At 36.5% G+C, this 21,697-nt stretch overlaps 1 protein-coding gene across 10 annotated transcripts in view; it reads left to right on the top strand.

Annotated features, from left to right (window-relative positions):
* The window catches only part of LOC127427571 (arf-GAP with SH3 domain, ANK repeat and PH domain-containing protein 2-like), a 59,539-nt gene that overhangs the window by 14,014 nt on the left and 23,828 nt on the right, over positions 1 to 21,697 (top strand). For all 10 annotated transcript variants that reach the window (XM_051675228.1, XM_051675227.1, XM_051675229.1 and 7 more), the window contains exons 2-13: positions 647 to 719; positions 2,014 to 2,159; positions 2,471 to 2,545; positions 4,167 to 4,216; positions 4,757 to 4,886; positions 6,663 to 6,748; positions 7,203 to 7,278; positions 12,619 to 12,705; positions 19,205 to 19,305; positions 19,635 to 19,704; positions 20,623 to 20,710; positions 21,014 to 21,062. In XM_051675228.1, the coding sequence (XP_051531188.1) occupies positions 647 to 719; positions 2,014 to 2,159; positions 2,471 to 2,545; positions 4,167 to 4,216; positions 4,757 to 4,886; positions 6,663 to 6,748; positions 7,203 to 7,278; positions 12,619 to 12,705; positions 19,205 to 19,305; positions 19,635 to 19,704; positions 20,623 to 20,710; positions 21,014 to 21,062 (1,031 nt within the window). The remainder of the gene's footprint in view (positions 1 to 646; positions 720 to 2,013; positions 2,160 to 2,470; positions 2,546 to 4,166; positions 4,217 to 4,756; positions 4,887 to 6,662; positions 6,749 to 7,202; positions 7,279 to 12,618; positions 12,706 to 19,204; positions 19,306 to 19,634; positions 19,705 to 20,622; positions 20,711 to 21,013; positions 21,063 to 21,697) is intronic.

Here is a 21,697-nt window from a genome sequence, read left to right as displayed (position 1 = left end):
GATTTTGCCCCGCCAAACCATGCATATAGCTGTGATCCACACAAAGTGATGCATCATAGGCTCAGATGGCAGAATGTAAACAAGTGACTATGAAGCTGTTAATTAATCTTCCTCATTTGCTCTCACTTGTTTGTTTGGAAAGACAATCAAACTACATGCTCCAGTTGCTCCAGTGAAGTGACTAAATTGTTTGCATAATGCATGTCACTACATTAGATTTTACTACACAGTGTGGTCAGTAAAATTAATTGCACTGTGGGAAAATAAATAAACCATGAATACTATTACTATTTGAAAGAAAAAGCCATATTTTAAATAAATAATGCAGGTGTAATTTCTGCAGTGCAGTTTGTGAGGCTTTTATAATTTCACAATCAATTCCTGATTGCCACTTCCATGTAATTGCTGTTTCTGAAACAGGAAATTTGTTTCTGTAACGAGCTGCTTCATGTTCTGTTTCTGTTAAGTGGTGTACATATGCTTGTATGCTTGCCTTGCATGTGTGTTTTTGTGTATTTCAGCACAGATTTCAATTAATCAAAGTGATATTGCATGAATATATAATCTGAAATGAAAACAATTTATTTTCTTTCTTTCTTTCTTTCTTTCTTTCTTTCGATCTGTCAATCTGTCGATCTATCTTAAGGCCTTGGATTCTGACCGTACATTATTGCAGAAAATGAAGAAATCTGCCAAAGCAAAGCATATCTCTGGACAAGGTAATCTGTACTTCTTCAGTGGGTTTATTTTGACCATGTTTACTGTAATATGTCCATGCGAGAGTCAGTAGACTCTTTGTGTTCTTTGTTGAATATCTCTGTAAAAAACAGACACATTAAAAGTTGCAAAGTATTTCCTTGATTTTATGAATTCATGACTAAATCTATGTTCATATCTATGTATCACAGAGTTGGTTGGCATATGTATTTAAAGGCAATAGTTTTAATGAATGAAGTTACCAACTAAAAGATAAAAATGTTTATTTTACCAAAACTAAACCAAACTAACACTAATGTCAATTCATGATAGTACAGTACTATAATATAATTAATTTATGATATATGATTCATTTAAAAAAACAAATCTTACAATATTTAATCATGCTTTTTTAATCACTTACATAACCAGTAAGCAACTTGATGATGTGTGTGTGCGTGCGTGCGTGTGTGTGTGTGTGTGTGTGTGTGTTGATATAAATGTTCAGATCTGCTATAAATGATTAATTATTTTACCCTCCATGTGCCAACCAATCCAGAAATGCACCAATCATGCCAACTCACACTCCTTTCATAAATGATGTTATCCAGATGGCATTTTAATTTAACACCTTCAAAACTTATATCAAAGGACTGATAATTATTGATAGCTGGTTCTCATATCTATTTACAAACATTCATATATTTTAAATATCACTCACTAAATTATTTTTTATAACATTTTTAGGTGGAATCAAACTTTGTGTGATTTTGTGGCAGAAAAAGTTGTCAGGTTGACAGTTTTTAGTTGACTTGACAAAATGAATCTAAATTAATTAAATTAATCTAAATTAAAATAAAGTGGGTGAAGAGGGCAAATATTCAGATGTTACAATTTTGTGACAGCATCCTAATATGAAACACCGCTGGAGCCAACCAATCCCGGTCTCTCTTCCTGAAAGCGTTCTTTTTTGGTTTAGTCACAAACCTAAGGCTGTATAAAGGTGCAGTATCAGTCTGCACTATAGCATTGTTTTAGAATTACATTACCAGACTGTAAGCAGCATTTATGCTTGTCCTTTTGATTCTGTGTTAATTCATTAGAGAGATTGACAGTGTATGCAAAGTATTTCCTGCAGCTGTGAATATGAATGAAGTGGAAGACAAATGCCCCCTCTGAGACTCAAACGCATCACTCTGTTTTTTAGTTTTTAGTTTTTTCCCCAATGTGTCTGAATGTGCCATTAGTAAAATTCCCATGTTTTCTCAGTTATATTTCATGGCTTCTGCTGAATTTCTCATGGTCATCTCCCCCCAGACCACATATCACATTTGGAGTCCTACATCAATTCCATGGAGAAGTTGGCTGTAAATTTCCACAGCAATGGAGAACCGGAAGTGGCCTCTGCCTTTAATAAGTTTGCAGAATTCTCCAAAGAACTGCTGATGCCAATGAAGAACTTGGTGAGACACATGGAGCAAGGGGAAGGTTTTTTTCTGTCACACTAGCCAGCTTCTGCATAATTTCCAAAAAGTGTTTTTAATTTTAGTCATGGTGTGGACTTACAAGATAGGCCTTATCTACAAACTGCTCAGTTTCCCCTCCAAAGGTTGTCTCAGTTCACTGTCCACAGTTTCTTATCCTCACTAGCCATTAAATTGAATTTATAGGAAAAACAAGTGTTTGATGTGCTCATTTGTGCATATGCTTGCATAAAGTTTAAATCGATTTTTGCCTTCTCACAGTTTCTGTTTGAATTTTGCTTTTCTTCCAGTTGAAGAGCATGTTGCACAACATCAACTTTTTCCTGGACTCGCTGGTAAAAGGGGATCTGAAAGAGGTCAAAGGTGTAAGTTGAAATCTTGAACACAGTAAGAAGTGATTCACATGACATCCTTGTTGTGTTTGCTTTGTAAATCATATCATCAGAAAAAAAATCGATGTTTAAATCTGTCTTTGTTTGCATAGCCTTTATAGCTTCCTTACAAACAAATTCTGTGAGGTTACCATGATGCTGCATTAGTTGGTAAAACCATCCATCAATGGCACTTTTCCACTGCACGTTACGGTTCAATTCGACTCTGCTCGCTTTACTTTTCTGAGTTTGCTTTTCCACTGCAGTTTAGTGCCGCCTCAACGTGGGTGGGATTATAGGCTGATCGTCATAGTTGCGCCGCCTCTACTGCCGAGACATCATCTTAAACACGACACAAACATTACTGACCATAAACAATAACACGACCGCTAGCTGTTAACTACTAGCTCATTGTGCTGCATAAAGCAGTTGTTGCATGGTGATTTTACACAAGTGTAACAGTTAAATTGGCCTGGTTGTTTTAGAAGCAAGCTTTCAAGTAGCTGGTCAATTAAATAAAGTGAAGCTTTCAAGCAGAATATAGTTAACGTAACAAAACGTACCATCCTCCATCGTGGACTCCAACAACGCCGTGGCTGAGTCCAGGGCACTCTCCCTCCCATTGCTCGCCGGTCTATTGCCATAGATAGCGTCCATTTGGTCAAACCACTTCCACTTTCTTCTGCTTGAACCACTCTGGCTGTTGTGGTCCTTGATGGTTCTGTAGTCACTTTTAAATTTTGTAACTTTTCCCTACACTGTTGGTAGGTCCGGTGGTAGCCGTGTGTGGCCAACAGCTGAGACACTTCCTGAAAGACTTTTTCGTTTCGCGTCGTTTTGTTCGTCGCTAACAAGAGGAACGTCTGCACCTCGTTTATTGACCACGGCGTGGTTTTGCGCACAGCCATTTCTTTTTACAATTCGAAAGTCGCGTGAACAAATGATACTGCTATTGCTGTTGCTAACTTTAAAACTAGTGGGTTAATGTTCCGTGTCGCAAATCCAGTGACGCTGGTAGTGACGATTCTCTCTGACCAATCAGTGATCTGCAGGGTTTTGATGTCACATTTAGTATCGGCTCGGCTCGCTTGGAACATCGACCGAGGTGGTACAAAAAAAAGTACCACAGTGGAAAACCCCCAAAAAGTGAGCAGAGTCAAGTCGAGCCGTACCGTACCGTGCAGTGGAAAAGCTCCATAATATATACCATGGTACTGATCGATTACCATATTAGTATTACACGACTATCAGAAATACTTGATTCTGATTGGTCAATCGCTGCATTCTGCTGTCAAATATATTTTTGTCTATATTTGGCAACTGATTTTCTATATAATTGTGCTAGTTTCATCTCACATCTCAGTCTCAAATCAATATTTCATATCCATTTGTTTATTTATTTGGGAAGCTGCCGGGTAATAAGCGGGATGATGTACAATCAGCCGGCAGAGGTTTATTACATAGATCACTGACATAAGCAAAGTTTTTAATGCAAGCAGATTTTATTGAGACTAATGACTTCTCTTAATTCTTCTGCATCTGTCTTGATGCTTTTTGTTTTATAAGATGACATATGTGTGCCTACATTCCTTACTCCTTGTTTTCATCTTTTCAGGACCTGAAAAAATCATTTGACAAGGCCTGGAGAGATTACGAAAATAAATTGTAAGTGTTTTTATAACACTGTATTTATGAAAAGTGCTCATTCTGGAAAATCAGTGTCTGTGTTTTTGTCTTTTTCAACATCCAGATTTTGTTTTGATTCATTTGACGAGAGATATTGCAAAAGCTTCTCTTTCACGACAGAAAAGTGCTTCTATCACACGTCAACCAATTTTAGAAACTGTGTAGCATTAGGTTTCTCAATGTCTCCCATGTTATATGCTCAGTATCTTTACCATTTTCTTTTCACCCTGGTTGTCTTCAATCTAAAAGTCTCATGATCTTCTAACTTTCTGATCCTTGATCGAGACCAAAAATCCTTTTGGTGGCCGTATACCACTTCCTGTATGTTTAATTTTGTTTATAATTTCTGTTCTTTATTTAATTCTCATTTTCATAAGCAGTCAGCTCCACTTCTCTTACAGTATTTGCTTTTGTGTTTACAGTTTTAATCACTGGCCCCAAGTGGTTTTAGTATGTATGGTAGTGTATTATTTTGTGCAGCATTTGGCCACACTCTTATGTGACCCTTGTACCCTTCAGCACTAAAATTGAGAAGGAGAAGAGGGAGTTGGCTAAACAGTATGGTATGGTGCGCACAGAGGTGAGCGGAGGAGAGATTGCAGAAGAGATGGAGAAAGAGCGCAGGATGTTCCAGCTACAGATGTGTGAAGTAAGATCCGCTCACATTTGTGTAAGCTGCAACAGAGGAACATGACTGATGTTGTGTTAGATTAATGCTGATCTCAGATCAGGTCCTCACAATTGATACAGAATTATTTTACTATTACTCCAAACTGCAGATTGGCTTAGTGAGGGGCCCAAAGTGGAATTAAGTGCAGTTTGATTTTAAACTTTTTCAGTAAACCAAAATGAAGTTTTCCATCAAGGACTTAATTTTGGTTCAGTTAATAAAAGTGTCTGAAGTTGACAATTCTTTGGTGTCCCTTACAAATAGTCATTGCAATTGTTAAAAATAGCTCTGTTACTCTGTTCTTAACTCCAGTTTAAATATGAAAATCTGATTTTCCGATTTGGTTGTTCACATGACGTTTTCACATGATACTAGACTGAACAGCCGACACTCCAAAACTGACCCGCATATGTATAACAAACCCTGGCATGTTCATGATTATAATGTGTATAGTTACTGTCATTAAATTATCAGAGTGACTATTTGCACTAGATGTAAAGAGCACCTGCACTACAATAGTCTGGTGCAAACACAGAAATGGCAAATATACTGCACCTAGTGTTGCTGCAGTGGTGTGGGGTTTAACGACGGTTTAGATGTGCTTTTTTCGTGCGAGTGACCCGGGTTCGTATCCGCCTTTTGTCCCACTTTTCCCCATCCTGTTTCTTGTCTCCACCATTAATATTTCCTTTCATACTACCTATTATAATAAATATATTTTAATATAAAGGTTGATTTGGTCATGGTGACATTCGAGGAGATAATACAAAGGTTTGATCTGGGTAAAATTAACCATGGTTTTACTATAGTAATATTGTAGTAAATGCAATCAACCATGGTGTTACTACAGTAATATGCTGTTAATATAGTAACAATGTTTTGTGGTTACTAAAATTTTTACTACAAAATACCATGGTGATACTATGATGACTGTAGTAAAACCATGGTTAATTTTTGTAAGGGAATATTATAGTTAGGTTTAGGGGTAGGAGTGGTTGAGTCTGTTGGACTCTAAATAAACACAGTAAACACACTGAAGTGATGCCCCTACTGTATACTGTATGTTAGTATTTAATTATGGTTGCAAATTGCATCTGCCACAAATTATAATTACAATCATAATTTGCCGTTATTTTTTTAAGTAGTTAATCTATCAGCAGGTGATAGTGAAAGAATTCTTGATGGCTAATGTAAATATATTTAATTATCATCGAAGCTCTTACAAGTGAAACACGCCATCAAATCGAAAGGACAGCAGGAAAAACTGAACTGAATACGTATTTTCAAATATGAAATTGGCCCAGATCGAATTTTGAAAATGTCAGATTCAGTGCACTTGTGGCTGTTCACACTGTCATTCAATTAACAGATCTGTGTTACATTGAGGGAAATAGATTTGGACTACAATCAGCTGCGGTGTGAACGTTTCCTTTTTATGTTTTCTCTACTGATTGTGGGGTGAAATCTGGGGAATTCTGCAAAATGGGTTTAAATATGAAGAATGTGATAAAAAGAGCAGAGATAGGGCTGCACACTTACTGGTAGTTGAAAGCATTATTATATTATCCAAAAATGTTCACCTTTTAATTTATGCAATTATAAAGAGGATAAAAGGAATAAATGAACATGCAAGAGCTGGGGGGGTCTACATTTCTTTCTTTTTTTTTGAGTGACAGCCATTTAAATTTTGTGGAAATCTCAAAACAAACACTCTCCACTAAATGGCCTGTTTTCCCCTCATGTCTTCCCAAACAGTATCTCATCAAAGTAAATGAAATAAAGACCAAGAAAAAAGTAGACCTGCTCCAGAACCTCATCAAACACTATTACTCTCAATGCAAGTAAGTCAACAGATGTCTGTCTTAATCTAAAAGTTTTGAAACTAGCATAACACAATTTCATAAAAGATCTTTCTGAAGAAAGGTCCCCATAAACCGAGACAAATCAGTCCCCCTCAACAGAGCTGTGTAATGGCATAAACTGTGCCACTGCAAAATGAATAAAGTCATCTGTGTGATGGAAAATCTGTGAGTTTGGCAGCACACCTGTGCCTGCTTGGCACCATCAGAGTGTTAAATGCTGCTAAATGTGTGTGTGGTGTGACTGGTTGTCTTGCTTTATAGTTGCTTCTCTCCTCCATCCTTGCTTGAGTCTGTCATGCTGTTCTGAGTGTGAATGAATCTGAGAGGGTGACAAACTGATAAAAGAGAGAGTGACAGAAGAAGAGAGATGCTGCCTTGACAGTTCATGCTGTTATTTTATGGGATTTGTAATTCAATGGGTTTCTCCTGTCAGTTTCTTTCAGGAGTGTCTGGTTGCAACGGAAAAGCTCAAGCAGTACATTGATGCCCTGACGGGACAGCTGAGTGGTGTAAGTGATAATGTACTTGTTTATTGCTCACATAAACATGGCTATTTTGTGTTCCTTTTTAATGCATGGGGCAAGCGACATGCTGTGGCTTCAGAGTGAACATTCTTTAGCAACCTGGTCTCATAGAATCACTTTACTTATTGCAAAATTATTTTTATGTGGCTCGCTGAACGTATCACAGCAGTTTCCTGGTAAAATTTACACTAGAGGCACTACAGCAAAAATAACTTTTATTCACTTTCACACAAATCACAAGTAAAATGGCAGATCGTGTGCTTTTTGCTCTGTTCCTCACACAGTGCTATCTTATGATATCTAAACACTTTTGGACCCTTTCCTGCAGCAACTGATTTTGGAAATGCAGACAACATTATAATTTCCTATATTAAATTATATTTAACAAAATAAATTCAGGTATTTTCCATTAGGGCACAATATGTGAATGAAAGAAAAACAATGGCAAGGAAATTGAAAAACATATGCAGATCATTTTATGCCATTTTGGTGTATAAAAAAAAGAAATAATGGATGGAAAAATCACAGGAAAAAAAAAACCCTGTCGTCTTCTGATAACATTAAAAATACTCAGTTTTCTGTTTTGCGCTTACATCTCTATACTTTTTACATTTTTACACAGTATACACATTTACATTTGAGACATTTTGATAAAACAATTATTTCTATCATTTTTGAGACACACTGTTTGTCTCGCGCATCCACAAGCGCCTGACTGACTTGTGTCTGACTATTGTGCGTCAATAAAAACAATTACTCAGAGGTCCTTAGAGGACAAAAATGTCCGCGTCAAAAAACTGCCATAATAATATAATATATTAATATTATTTTCCAATTTAAACTAGTTAATTTTTTTAACCAACATCAGTCCTGATCATAACCACCAAAAATTAATTAATTTTCAGGATTTTAACCCTTTAAATGCCAGTTTGTTTTCATAATGCCATTATGTTTTTCACACACACATTAGTGTTGGTGCGGCTATCCTTACGAGGACTCTCCATAGACATATGATTTTTATACTGTGTGAACGATAGATTCTATCCCCTAACCCTAAACCTAACCCTCACAAAAAACTTTCTGCATTTTTACATTTTCAAAAAAACATTGTTTAGTATGTTTTTTTAAACGATTTGAATTATGGGGAGACTAGAAATGTCATCATAAAATGCATTTTAGCATAATACCCTTGTAATTACCAGTTTGTAACCTAAAAAAATGTCCTCATAACACACCCAAACCCGCCCACACACACACACACACATTTCTCAATACACACATACAAAACACACTCTGACATCCATACCAACAAACCCACACAATTTTAGCTGCATCATTTATTCAATTGGCCTGCAGTGCTCAATAATACAGAAAACAGAAAATAGGAAAAAAGCATGTATTTGCTCCATAGGCTAAACATGAGAAAAATGGCGCCATCTGGTGGAAAATATAATTTTTTTACATTTTGAAGCCAGGGCTCCGGAATGAAAGCATAATACAGAATTCATGATTTTTATTCTTTAATGGCTCTGGGATCAAATATTGCAATTGGGACATTTTTGTCCTGAAGGCCCTAAGTGTAACTATTTTGTGTACACAGTGTATTATAGATGTATTGTAGGAACTGAGTTTGAAATATCAAAATTCGCCCCAAAATATGCACCTTTGGCAAAATGTATGCCGTTGGCATTAACACGGCTAAAATGATAAAAAAAACAAAAATGAACAAGACAAAAATGTCCCTAAGGTCGCACAAGAGTTAAACTGTTTAGGTGCTGCTGACTAACGTAGGCCTACCTCTTAGCTGGTGTTCGAGTTTCATGACGTTGTAGCACTCGATGGTGATCTTGAGTTTCGATGATTATTACATTTCACCTTACAAAGAGTGAAAATGAGATGTTAAACATTCTTTCCCACGCGCACACACACATGTGCGTCTGTGAGTGAGTGAGCGAGCAAGAGAGAGAGGGAAGGAGCTGTGCTGCTTCTCCGATCTGATCAGCTCTGGTTCCGATCAGGTTTTAGAAAATTACACTTAATAGAATTAAACATTTTGATGCCAATTGAATATATGCATTTCTATAGTGTTAAAAAGAAAACTGAGTTGTGGAAAATTATAGCTATGTGATCTACAAGTGTTATACAGCTTAAAGGGATATTTCACCCAAAAATGAAAATTCTCTCATCATTTACTAACCCTCATGCCATCCCAGATGTGTATGACTTTCTTTCTTCTGCAGAACACAAATTAAGATTTTAGAAGAATATTTCAGTTCTGTAGGTCCATACAATGCAAGTGAATGGGTGCCAACATTTTGAAGCTCCAAAAAGCACATAAAGTCAGCATAAAAGTAATCCATATGACTCCAGTGTTTTAATCCATACCTTCAGAAGTGATATGATAGGTGTGGTTGAGCAACGGATCAATATTTAAGTCCTTTTTTGCTAGAAATGTTTCTCCCTGCACAGTAGTGAGTGAAATGCATGAAGAATGTAAATGACCAAAAACACAAGTAGAAGAATGTAAAAGTTAAAGTGGAGATTGACTGAGCAGGGAGGAGAATTTATAGTAAAAAAGGACTTAAATATTGATCTGTTTCTCACCCACACCTATCATATCACTTCTGAAGACATGGATTTTATTAGTCTTATGGATTTCTTTCATTGTATGGACCTACAGAGCTGAAAAATTCTTCTAAAAATCTTTCTAAAAATTCTTCAGCAGAAGAAATAAAGTTACACACATCTGGGATGGCATAAGGGTGAGTCAATTTTCAATTTTGGGTGAACTTCCTTTAATTCAGTGCAAGCGATTGAAAAAACTGTAAGTCAGTCCCTAACAGCCTTGTTTTTATTCACGTCAAAAATCAAACTTACAGTACTTACTATTACATCAGTTTAGCCTAATTATAATATATTGACATTTCATATGTTAATTCAGAATGTTTAGTGAGTAACCGCTGCCTAAGGAAAGGTCATATGATTTAACAAAGGAGGCCTGTGTTTTATTCTCAAATGCCATTCTGAGAAAAAAAAAAAAAAGATCAGCTCTGTGTGTGTGTTTATGGGAGACACGGTCATGTGCTGGAGAGAGCTAATCTGTATTCAGAACACATCTTACTTTGCAGCAATGAAGTTTAGGATGAGCAAATTGAGTCCTAAGGTGCACTCAGTAATTTTTTCCCAATTAAAATTTTTTTACTCCCAAAGAAACTAATTGTAATTTTGAAACACACGTTGAAAAATTCCTGTTGTTTTTACAAAAAAAAAAACAAACAAAAAAAACTGGCAGCTGTGGTTGCATGTAAAAATAACAACTTAACAGAACAACCTGTACATTTTACAGTTTGTTGTAATTGTTGTAATTTACATGACCATGATGGCACCGTAAAAAAAATATTTTTTGTTAAATAACAGTAAAGAAACGTCATAAACTTATATGATATTAACCTTCTGAAACTGTAAAAATCGACTTTTTACTTTACAAGGTATTGTTAATCACCATAAAAATTACAGGAGGACACATGATGACTTGAAGTTCACCAACAGTGGCTCTTCCAGGTGCAATGACCAATAAACATGTAGAGACAGTGCTCAGTGTCACTCACACAAACAGTAAACACCATCAGGGTAACACATGTGAAATTAAAATAATGCAGTAAACATTAACTAAACTACATTAAATATAAAACAGAACACCCCAATGTACATAACTGATATTAAAAATAAGAAACATAACTATTCCTATAAAATATAATGAAATATGATGGGTCACGCAGGGAATTGTGGGAATGCCCGATTAATTTTTTACTGTAATTTTAACAATAATTTACTGTAAAAAGTACATGTACTCTCTTGTTAAATAGAATGTAAATTTTTACCATTAATTATACAGGAAAATCATACTTTTTACATCAAAACATTTTTTATTGTAAAAACAACTGTATTGTCTTTTAAAATATATTACAATTAATATTTGTTAATCAATTAACATTTTATTTCTGTAGCATTTTTACAGTCTTTTACCATTAAAATTACAGACATTCTTTACAGTGCATATGTATAAAATCATGACCACTCACATGAGATGAGGACTCTGGTCATATCAGTAACCTTATAAAAGCTGTTTTATACTTCATGGGGGAGGGCCGCCCTAATGGGGGCTGCCATTTTAGAATAATAATCTCAGTAACCGTCTTGTTATTGGACACTTTCACTCTTGGATTAAATTACTCATGGTTGATTGTGAATAGTGAATTTCTACAATGGCATCTGTAACTGAAAACTATTGATTTTGAATGATGCTGCATCCACACCACTAGGTGTCACTGTAAGTCCAAGATTACATGAACACAAATTTACTGAATGCACCTTTAAGTAATGCAAAGGTTAAAATGTATCTTCTCACAAGCAGTGTTAATCTCGTCAACATAATCACTGACGAAAATGTTTGTTGACGAAAGGTTTTTTTGATTTTGTCAAAATTAACGAGGACGAGATGAAAAAGGCGCATCATAACGATAATTCAGCGATTTTATTAAAGCATACTGTTGACGAAAATATGAGATAAAATTGATTCTGCAAGATATTAACAGTGCAAGATATAAACAGAAGAAGCAACTTCTTGAGAATCTGTATATAGAAGATATTAGATATAATACATTAATCCAGTATGTTAGAGATTTCCCAGCTTGAGCTGCGTGAGTTCAACGTGCTTATTATCGGCACAATGAACCGCTTCAAAACAGGGTAAATACCTCATTCAAACACATCCTATTTATACATGAGTTTAATCACTATATCCACAACATATATCTAATATTACAACTTACTGTATATCGTCACAGTTAAGCGAATGAACAGGTGAAATTGAACGAAATGATGCGCTTGTCAGAATATGCATAATTTGCGTTGCGTAACTTGCGTTGTGAATTCCATAAGAAACATGCTACATGCATGTAATGTCCTTTCACACAAAATTAAGACTTCTCTAAAGCATGAAGAAAAGAAAGTGTTTATGAGCTGAACCTGCCGTTTTCCTTGTGATTTGTGTGAAAGTATATAAAGTCATTGTTGATGTTGCTGCTGATGTAAGAGTAAACCCCTGGTTATGGACAAATTTGTGGTTGATAAAGCAGACTGCTTCTTTCAGCTGCAGTGATGTTGTGAATGACAGATAACTTAATGAAAGGGGCATTTTCTCACCCAAAGCTCAAGTAATCACAGTTAGAAAAACAGGGCTAGTAGATTGTGCAATGAGGAAAGGATGTGTAAGATGTGTTTGGAGATATTTAAGAGTGTGCGTGTGTGTGTGTGTTTACACAGATCAAACACAAGCAGGATGAGGAGAAAAGACAGCTCTGTTCTCTCAGAGATCAGCTCAAACCAGCTCTTCAGCCTGAACTGAAAGAGGTACAGAATGACACTCTTTTCACATCTCATTCCCACCCCGAATACACACATTTTCCCAGCTTTAGCTCTTATGTAAATTTGCCTCATGCCTGCTTTTCACCTTACACTCCCAGCTGTTCAGTTTACCAATTCAAAACTGTCTTTTTCAACACTTTCCACTCTTCATATGACCTCATTTTGTATGGTGTGGTTTTATTGAAGTCCTATACAACTTACTAGTAAGCTTAAGTAAATGTACAACACAACTTACTGTAGCGTTGACCTAAAAGGAATAGTTCAAGTGAATGGTGATTAGACCTTTGTAGCTCCAAAAATCACTTAAAGGAAACATTGAAGTAATCCATAAGACTCAGAATCGATATAATAGGTGTGGGTGAGAAACAGATACAAATTTAAGTCCTTTTTTACTCTAAATCTCCACTTTCACTTTTACATATGAAAGTCACATGTGGTGCCTTTCTAGTTTCACTTTCACATCTGAAAGTGAAAGTTAAAGTGGAGATTTAGAGTAAAAGATGACTTAAATTTTGATCTGTTTCTTACCCACACCTATTATATCGATTCTGAAGATATGGATTTAACCACTGGAGTCGTATGGATTACATTTATGATTCCTCTAACAGGGGTTATTAAAATGGGAAAGGAGGAGGCGGGAACCGGCTGAACAGTCAAAGTAATATTTAATGTAAAATTAAAACATAAATACAAAAACATAAACACACACACGGCAGCTGCGTGTGGCTCTCTCTCTCCTGAACTGCTGCATCTGGCTGCCTTTATCCCTCTCCTTGGCTGATTAGCCCGATTTGGGGTCGGGCGTGCATAGTGCGTTGCCCTTTTGGCTGCGTTGCCCTTTTGGATGTGCCTGCCGCCAGGCTTTTCCCCACCTCTCTAGAGCTGGGAAAGGGGACAAGGGGAGGGAATGAAAAAAAAAAGAGGAGAGGGAAAGGGCGAGGCGAAGCGACAGTGAGAGAGAGAGAGAGAGAGAGAGGAGAGAAAAAAATTGCTCGCCGGTTCCCAGACAGGTTCGCCTGGTCCTTGACCACTCCTCCACCCTCTGGCGGACAGCAGCGAGTCCTCCGACCCCTGGCAGATGGAACGCCCCTCCACATTCTGGTGGCCAGTAGCGAGCCCCTCCTCCCCTCGCAGACGGCGGTCATTCCTCTGCGTCCAGGTGGCCGGCAGTGACTCCTCCGTTACCCGGCAGATGGTCGCGGCTGTTCGTTTGGGCGGACAGCAGTGATGAGGACTCCACGACAGCACATCCCTCCTATTTCCAGGGTTTCAGCACCAATGTAACAGGGGTTATTAAAATGGGAAAGGAGGAGGCGGGAACTGGCTGAACAGTCAATGTACTATTTAATGTAAAATTAAAATATAAAGACAAAAACATAAACACACACCCGGCAGCTGCGTGTGGCTCTCTCTCTCCCGAACTGCCGCATCCGGCTGCCTTTATCCCTCTCCTCGGCTGATTAGCCTGATTGGGGGCCGGGCCTGCAAAGTCATGGCCCGGCCCCGCCCTCCTCCTCATCACAATTCCTTTATGTGATTTTTGGAGCTACAAATCTGATCACCATTCATATGCATTGTATGGACCTACAGAGCTGAGATATTTTTCTAAAAATCTTCGTTTGTGTTGTGCTGAAGAAAGAAAGTCATACACATCTGGGATGGCATGAGATTGAGTAAAAAATTTACATTTTTGGGTGAACTATCCCTTTAAAGGAATATTCCGAGTTCAAAACAAGATAAATGTGAACTCAGTAATTTTTTAAGTATGTTGAAGTGACATACATTGGCTTACAGTGACACCTAGTGGCCTGGAAGCTACATCATTCAAACAGTAGGTTTCAGTTTCCAATGCCATTGTAGTAATTCACCTTGCACAGTAAAACAGGATTAATCCATGAATGAAAGTGTCCAAAAACAGGGTAGTTATTGAGATTAAGCAAGTAGTATTCAGCTCGTCATGTGATCCTAACATGGCTGCCCCCATGAGGGTGCCCCCGCCCCATGTATAATAAAAGAGATTTGAAGGTTACTGATGTGACTGAACACATCTCACATGAGTGGTCATTATTTCATGCATATGTTTCAATATTACCATTCATTTAAATGAGGAAAAAAATTACTGAGTGTACCTTTCAGATCTATTAACAGCATTTGTGGCATAATGTTTATTACCACAAAAAAATAAAAAAATAAAAAAATAAATAATAATAATAATAATAATTTTGACTTGTTCCACCTTTCTTTAAAAAAAAAAAAAAAAATCTAAATTAAAGTGAGGCACTTACAATGGAAGTGAATGGGGTCAATTTTATAATTTTATAAAAGTACTTACATTAATTATTTTGATAAAAGGTGTGTATTATTTGAGCTGTAATTGTATAAATCATTGTTTTTATGGTAGTTTAGGGTTTACAATGTTATGTCGTCATGTCAAAGAAGTTGTAAAAATTGATATACCTTAACACAGAAAAGGTTAGTATTTTTTTTGATCACATTAAAACCATGTTTACATACATATTGTATACATCTTGTGTCTACATTTATGAAACTGTGCATTTTAAAGTATACGGATTCACCCCCTTCACTTCTATTGTAAGTGCCTCACTGTAACCCAGATTTTAGCTTTTTGTTTTAAAGAAATGTTTGTGGTAATTAATATTATGCCACAAATGCTGTCGATTGAGCTTAATTTGAATTGAACCCGGAATACTCCTTTAATGGTTGGTTGCAACAACAAACACAGCGTGCTGCTGGTGTAGTCTGATTTATCAGTTTAAATCAGTCTAACGATTATTGGAATTGGAATTCAGTCAGCGCGGTCATTGAATTCAAATCTGAATTACTCACTGAACTACAGTACTGTCAGTCATATCCTACTTTAAATTAATCAAGTACTTAAAGGTTAATAAATTGCTAAACTTTTAAACAGAAAGAAATATAGTGTTTTTGAAAAATATGTGTTAAATTCTGGTTCTGATTCCTTTTGACGATTCTGATTCCTGAATGATTCTGCTAACAAATCTTTCTTTTGAGGAAGAAATACAGTACTGTGCAAAAGTTTTAGGCACTTGTGAAAAATGTTGCACAGTGAGGATGTCTTCAAAAATAATGCCATAAATAGTTTTCATTTATCACTTAATGTCATACAAAGTCCAGTAACATAAAAAAGCTAAATAAATATTTGGTGTGACCACCTTTGCCTTTATAACAGCCCCAATTCTCCTAGGTACACCTGGACACAGTTTTTCTTGGTTGTTGGCAGATAGGATGTTCCAAGATTCTTGGAGAATTCGCCACAGTTCTTCAATCTGTTTAGACTGTCTCAATTACTTCTCTCTCTTTATGTAATCTCAGACTGACTCGATGTTCTGTGGGGGGCTCTGTGGGGACCATGGCATCTGTTGCAGGGCTCCCTGTTCTTCTAAAAAGTAATGTTTGGGAGTGTAACATTTATATTTACTATTGACACACTAAAGCTGAAGATATAAATAACCATCTTAAGACAAATGCTTTTGTGAAACATCTTTTGCACAGTACTGTATTTAAAAAAAAATAAATGCAATATGCCACTAATCTCAACCACGAGGAGGTTACTCCATGTGACTCTACCCTCCCTAGCGACCGGGCCAATTTGGTTGCATAGGAGACCTGGCTGGAGTCACTCAGCACACCCTGGATTCGAACTCACGACTCCAGGGGTGGTAGTAAAGAAATGCAATTTTAAGATTTTTTGGTTAATTAGTGTGGCGGGGCGGGGATCTGGATTGTAGTATGTTTACCCACAGTCATGCTTTATTTTTTCCCTATCTTAGAGGGAACCCACCACTATTGATTCACTCTAGGAAAATCAATAACATTTTATGTTGCAGTGAATGGTGGTACACATTATTTGTCAGGGTAATAAATAGATAGTGTGTTATGGAGGTATTTGTTAGCCCTACTCACATATTTAATAGGATTATGGTAGAGGAGGATCAATTAGTATTATTTTTTTACTGTCAATAATATAATTGTTTTTTAAAAATGACTTGAAGTGATTGTGAAGAGAAGCTATTAACATATTTGTTTTTCTAAATGCTTCACTAACAAAAAAAGCAGTCAAGGAGAGTAAGTTGAGACTTTTGAATTAGCATGTGATTAACAAGCTGCTCTAATTACTTACAAACACTTGCATGTGAACTGTCACCTTGTATGTGTTCAACAACATTTGCCACGTTACATAGTACTCACTACTACATAGTGTGACATTCTCAAGTTTTGTCATCATTTACTCACCCTTATGTTCATCCAAACCCGTATGACCTTCTCTCCTCCGTGCAACACAAAAGGAGATATTAGGCAGAGTGCTAGCCATTCAAAAAAAGATGCATTGAAAGTGAATAGTGACTGAGGCTAACATTCTGCCGTCTCATTTTACTTAGGGTGAACTATCCCTTTAAGCTCTGGCAACAGTATCTGTGTTATGCTGTCGATTGCCACCGCAAACCATTGTACATCTTCCATTGTAAGTCCAAAACTGTTAACACTTTTTTTGTTTGGTTTATACAAATTGAGGTACAAGTTGAAATTATTTTTTGTGGGAATCGACAGCATTTAACCCAGAATATTCCTTTACATTTATACCCAGGGCTTGAATAACATTTATCTATGTGCATTTCCTGCATGTGTTAACCCTTCTTCATAAGTGTGGGCTGGTACTTCCACTTTCTGTTAGCATGTCTCTGCATGAAAGATGTGATATGTTTGTGACTTACTAGTTAGTTGAGCATGAGTTGTTTAGACTTGAAAGAATAGTTCACCCAAAATGAAAATCCTGTCTATATATATATATATACTTACCTTCATGTCATTCCAAATCTTTTTTTGTGGAACACAAACAGTGAATTTTTGAAGAATATCCTGAGACCTTGTGACCTGACCCGAGCAGTACCATCAAATTTTAAGCCGAACCCAAAATCACTCACTTTCTTTTTAATCTCCTCTCCAAGCAAGTAAATTTGTTGCAATAAGCTGTATTTGATAACAGTATAACAGTCACATGAAGTCTTCTTTGCAAACTAAACTTCTTTAGAATGTGTAATTGTTTTGACAGTCATTGTGCACAGCTCGTTAAACTCTAATGCTCTTGTGCTGAAAAAAGCTAGAATGAAAAAGAATGCAGGTGTCTCTAGACGCATATAGAAAAAAATGATGTTCTTTGACATAGCGTCAAAAGACGCTGAATAAACAGTGAGACGTGGCACAATTTTTTTATGAAAAATATCCATTTTAATACGGCCTTTTAAATTATTTTAATATGTTCCGTGAGGTTCACTTATAATTTTAGTACAGTTTTTTTTTTTTTGCACAAAAAACAGTCCTATATTTGTAAAACATGATCATTTTCCACCCTCACTCTGACCTTCTGTCAGAAACACTCTGTTTTGGTGCTGCTTCTCCTTTAAGACTTTTTAGAGCGACGTCGTGTTGCAATGCCTTGAGGCTGTCTACACTGTACGAGCCAAAACAAACATTCTAAACCATTAATTTGTCTTGTTGGCAGGAGTAGCGTGAGCATGTACATCACTAAAAAGAATGGGGCATCTGTTTACTGGCGGTGCGAAAAGGCACGTCACGAGGGAAGCATCCAGTGTAGGCAGCATCATTGATTATAATGGGAGTGATTTGCTTTTGTCGCATAGACAGGGTGTAAGGAGACAAGGCAAGGTAAAGTAGGAGCTGATGTGTTGTTGTGGAGGCGGTCAGATGCAAATGCCTACCACAGTGTGACATCACAATGTGGAGGAAGTAGACAACAAGCCGTTTTAGCAGCTTGGTTTCAACAAATGCTCTTTTTGCAGTGAAGAGGAAGTTTTGAGTTCTGAAAATTACAGTAAGTTTTTATAGTACAATGACCTCTTATATGTTAAAAGATTAAGGAAAATTTGATTCCTCATGTCATGACCCCTTTAAATTATTAAAATGTTTATAATTATAATAATAATTTATTTTTTAATTAATTACAAACCTGAACCTGAAGTTATACTTGAAAAACTGACCTGAACATTGCCCGAAACCCGATGTTTTTTTGGGTCCTGATTGTGTTTCAGTCTGTTTCTCACACAATTGCTATCGTATTTCTTCAGAAGACTTGGAATGTAGTTTATGTCACATGGTCCACTTTTATGATACTTTCATGGTGCTTTTGTGTCATTTCGGAGCTTGAAAGCCCCAGTCACCACTCACTTATGTGATAAAGAATGGTAAGGATGTTCTTAAAAAATTCACAATATGTGTTTCACAGAGGAAAGAAAATTATACAGGTTTGGAATGACATGAGGGTGAGTAAATAATTACAGAATCTTAATTTTTGGTGAACAATTCCTTTAAGCTTTTATGTGCTGTCACCAATATCACATCCAAATAGACATTAAAAATCAGCAAAGCTTTTGGGGTATGTTATATATACAGTACATGATCTTTCAACCTATACTTATTTGTGCAGGATTCTCTAAGCAGGCAGACAGTGTACAGCTTGCATCAGCTTCAAGGCAACAAGCAATATGGGACTGAGAAATCAGGCTACCTCTACAAGAGGAGCGATGGGTAAATTAATTAGTTGTGTCATGTTTTTTAGCACAGTGATGCATATGGTGACGATATTATTGAACTGCTTTTTCTGGACGTCTTGATCATGGGGCATCCTTCAAACATGACATTTAATCCAAACATTCATTAAGATCTCCCTTATAAATTTGTTTGTGAGCGCTCTGTCAGCCTTTCATTACAAATTATTCAAGTGTGATGGGAGATGCTGTAGCTACAGCGAGTTACACCCTGACACAATGATCTGACTTTGCATTCACTGTATAGTGCTGTGTTGATCGATGAGAGTATGATGTGTATGTTTTAGTAAAATCTCTTTTTGCTGATAGGTTGAGGAAGATGTGGCAGAAGAGGAAGTGTACTGTGCAGAACTGCTATCTTACCATCGCTCATGGAACTGTGAGTACACATACAGCTCTCTGTGTAAATATAGCAGCCACACTGCAAAAAGAGTATTTTTGTCTTGTTTTTCAGTTAAAATAGGGAATCTTTCTTAAAGTGATAGTTCACCCAAAAAATGAAAATTCTTTCATCATTTACTCACCCTCATGCCATCCCAGATGTGTATGACTTTCTTTCTTCTGCTGAACACAAAGATTTTTTGAAGAATATTTCAGCTCTGTAGGTCCATACAATGCAAGTGAATGGTGATCAGACCTTTGTAGCTCCAAAAATCACATAAAGGAAACATAAAAAAAAATCCATAAGACTTCAGTGGTTTAATCCATATCTTCAGAAGTGATATAATAGGTGTGGGTGAGAAACAGATCAAAATTTAAGTTCTAAATCTTTAGTTTCACTTTCACATCTGAAAATCACATGTTGTGCCTATTTAGTTTCACTTTCACATCTGAAAGTGAAATTTAAAGTAAAAAAGGACTTAAATATTGTTCTGTTTCTCACAGTATAACCTTAACAAAACTTTCTACAGGCATTTAGTATACCGAATAACAGTGGCAAATGCCATTACAAAAATGTATTGTGGCGGTACAATGATACAATAAATACCATGGCAATTATTACCATATTTACTGTGGTCCTTACATGGAAGTCCAGTATTACAGTACATGTCCTAAAACGATGGTATTACCACAGTCACAGAGATATTATACTGTGATATTAATCTGTCTTTTTTTTTTTTTTTTTTTTTTTGATGCCATATATGACAAATGCTGAAAGTTTTGCATCATTGTGAATCAATTTTGGGGCATAAAACTGTTTGTAAATATTTTAAAAGTTTTGTGTCATTTAGTCACATTGGACTTTGGTCATGGGATCTGTTATTGATGAAGTGTCACTTTTATCTCCTCATCGCAGCCCAATAAAGCACCAGCTAAACTGAACCTGCTCACATGCCAAGTCAAACCCAGTCTGGATGACAAGAAATGCTTTGACCTCATCTCACGTGAGTTAACCACATTCTCTCTCAGCATAGAGCTTGGTCCAATAAACACTATCTCCATGAGATTTAATGGCAAAAACTGGGGCCTATTTAAATTCAGTTTCATTTGAAATCGAGTGTTTGCACTTGGACACCAATTGTTTGTTCTTTTGTTTCCTACCACTTGTATTTTATCAGGATCTCAAACCTGCTTTTATCTCTTCTGATTGTTTGCTGATTACACATTTGCTGTGCCAGCTGAAGATGAACAGTAAATTTGCACACAACACATTTTTTTTTCTTGTGCTTTTTTCTTTTTTCTTTTAGATAATCGTACTTATCATTTTCTGGCTGATGATGAGTCTGATTGTGTGGCGTAAGTATTTCATGGTTATTTTACAGAAATCAAAACTTGAAGTCAAAACTGTTCATATGGCTCTTATTAATGATGCTTGCTAAGGCACTATTACTATTGCTCACAATAATGGTTATGAATTTAAACAAAACCCTAACCCATCAAATCATGCGGCTTGTTGAGGTGAAATGTGCTATTACTTTTCATAGCGATCTGACTTATTTTCGCATGGCGGACGATTAAAAATCCAAAAGAAAAAACAAACAATTTTTTTCACTTGGACCAGTAAACAACCACCCAAAACACCCTAGCAACCATCAAGCAATGCCCTAGCAACCATCTAGCAATGCCATAGCAACCACTCTGAACACCCTAGCAACCATCTAGTAATGCCATATCAACCAGCCAGAACATTCTAGCAACCATCTAATAATGCCATAGCAACCACCCAGAACACCATAGTAACCATCTGGCAATGCTAAAGCAACCACAAAGAACTACCTAGCAATCATTTAGCAATGTATTTTGAGTTCATACAGCTTCTTTGGGATGTTCTAAAGAGCAATTCACTTACTATGCCAGACATGGATCCACTTAGTCCACTCATGTGACTGTCAGATGAGAAATTCATCAGATAGGAAATAGCTTGTTTAATA

This window comes from Myxocyprinus asiaticus, chromosome 37 (genome assembly GCF_019703515.2).
Source record: "Myxocyprinus asiaticus isolate MX2 ecotype Aquarium Trade chromosome 37, UBuf_Myxa_2, whole genome shotgun sequence".
Lineage (NCBI taxonomy): Eukaryota > Metazoa > Chordata > Actinopteri > Cypriniformes > Catostomidae > Myxocyprinus > Myxocyprinus asiaticus.
This window is presented reverse-complemented; position numbering and strand designations above follow the sequence as displayed.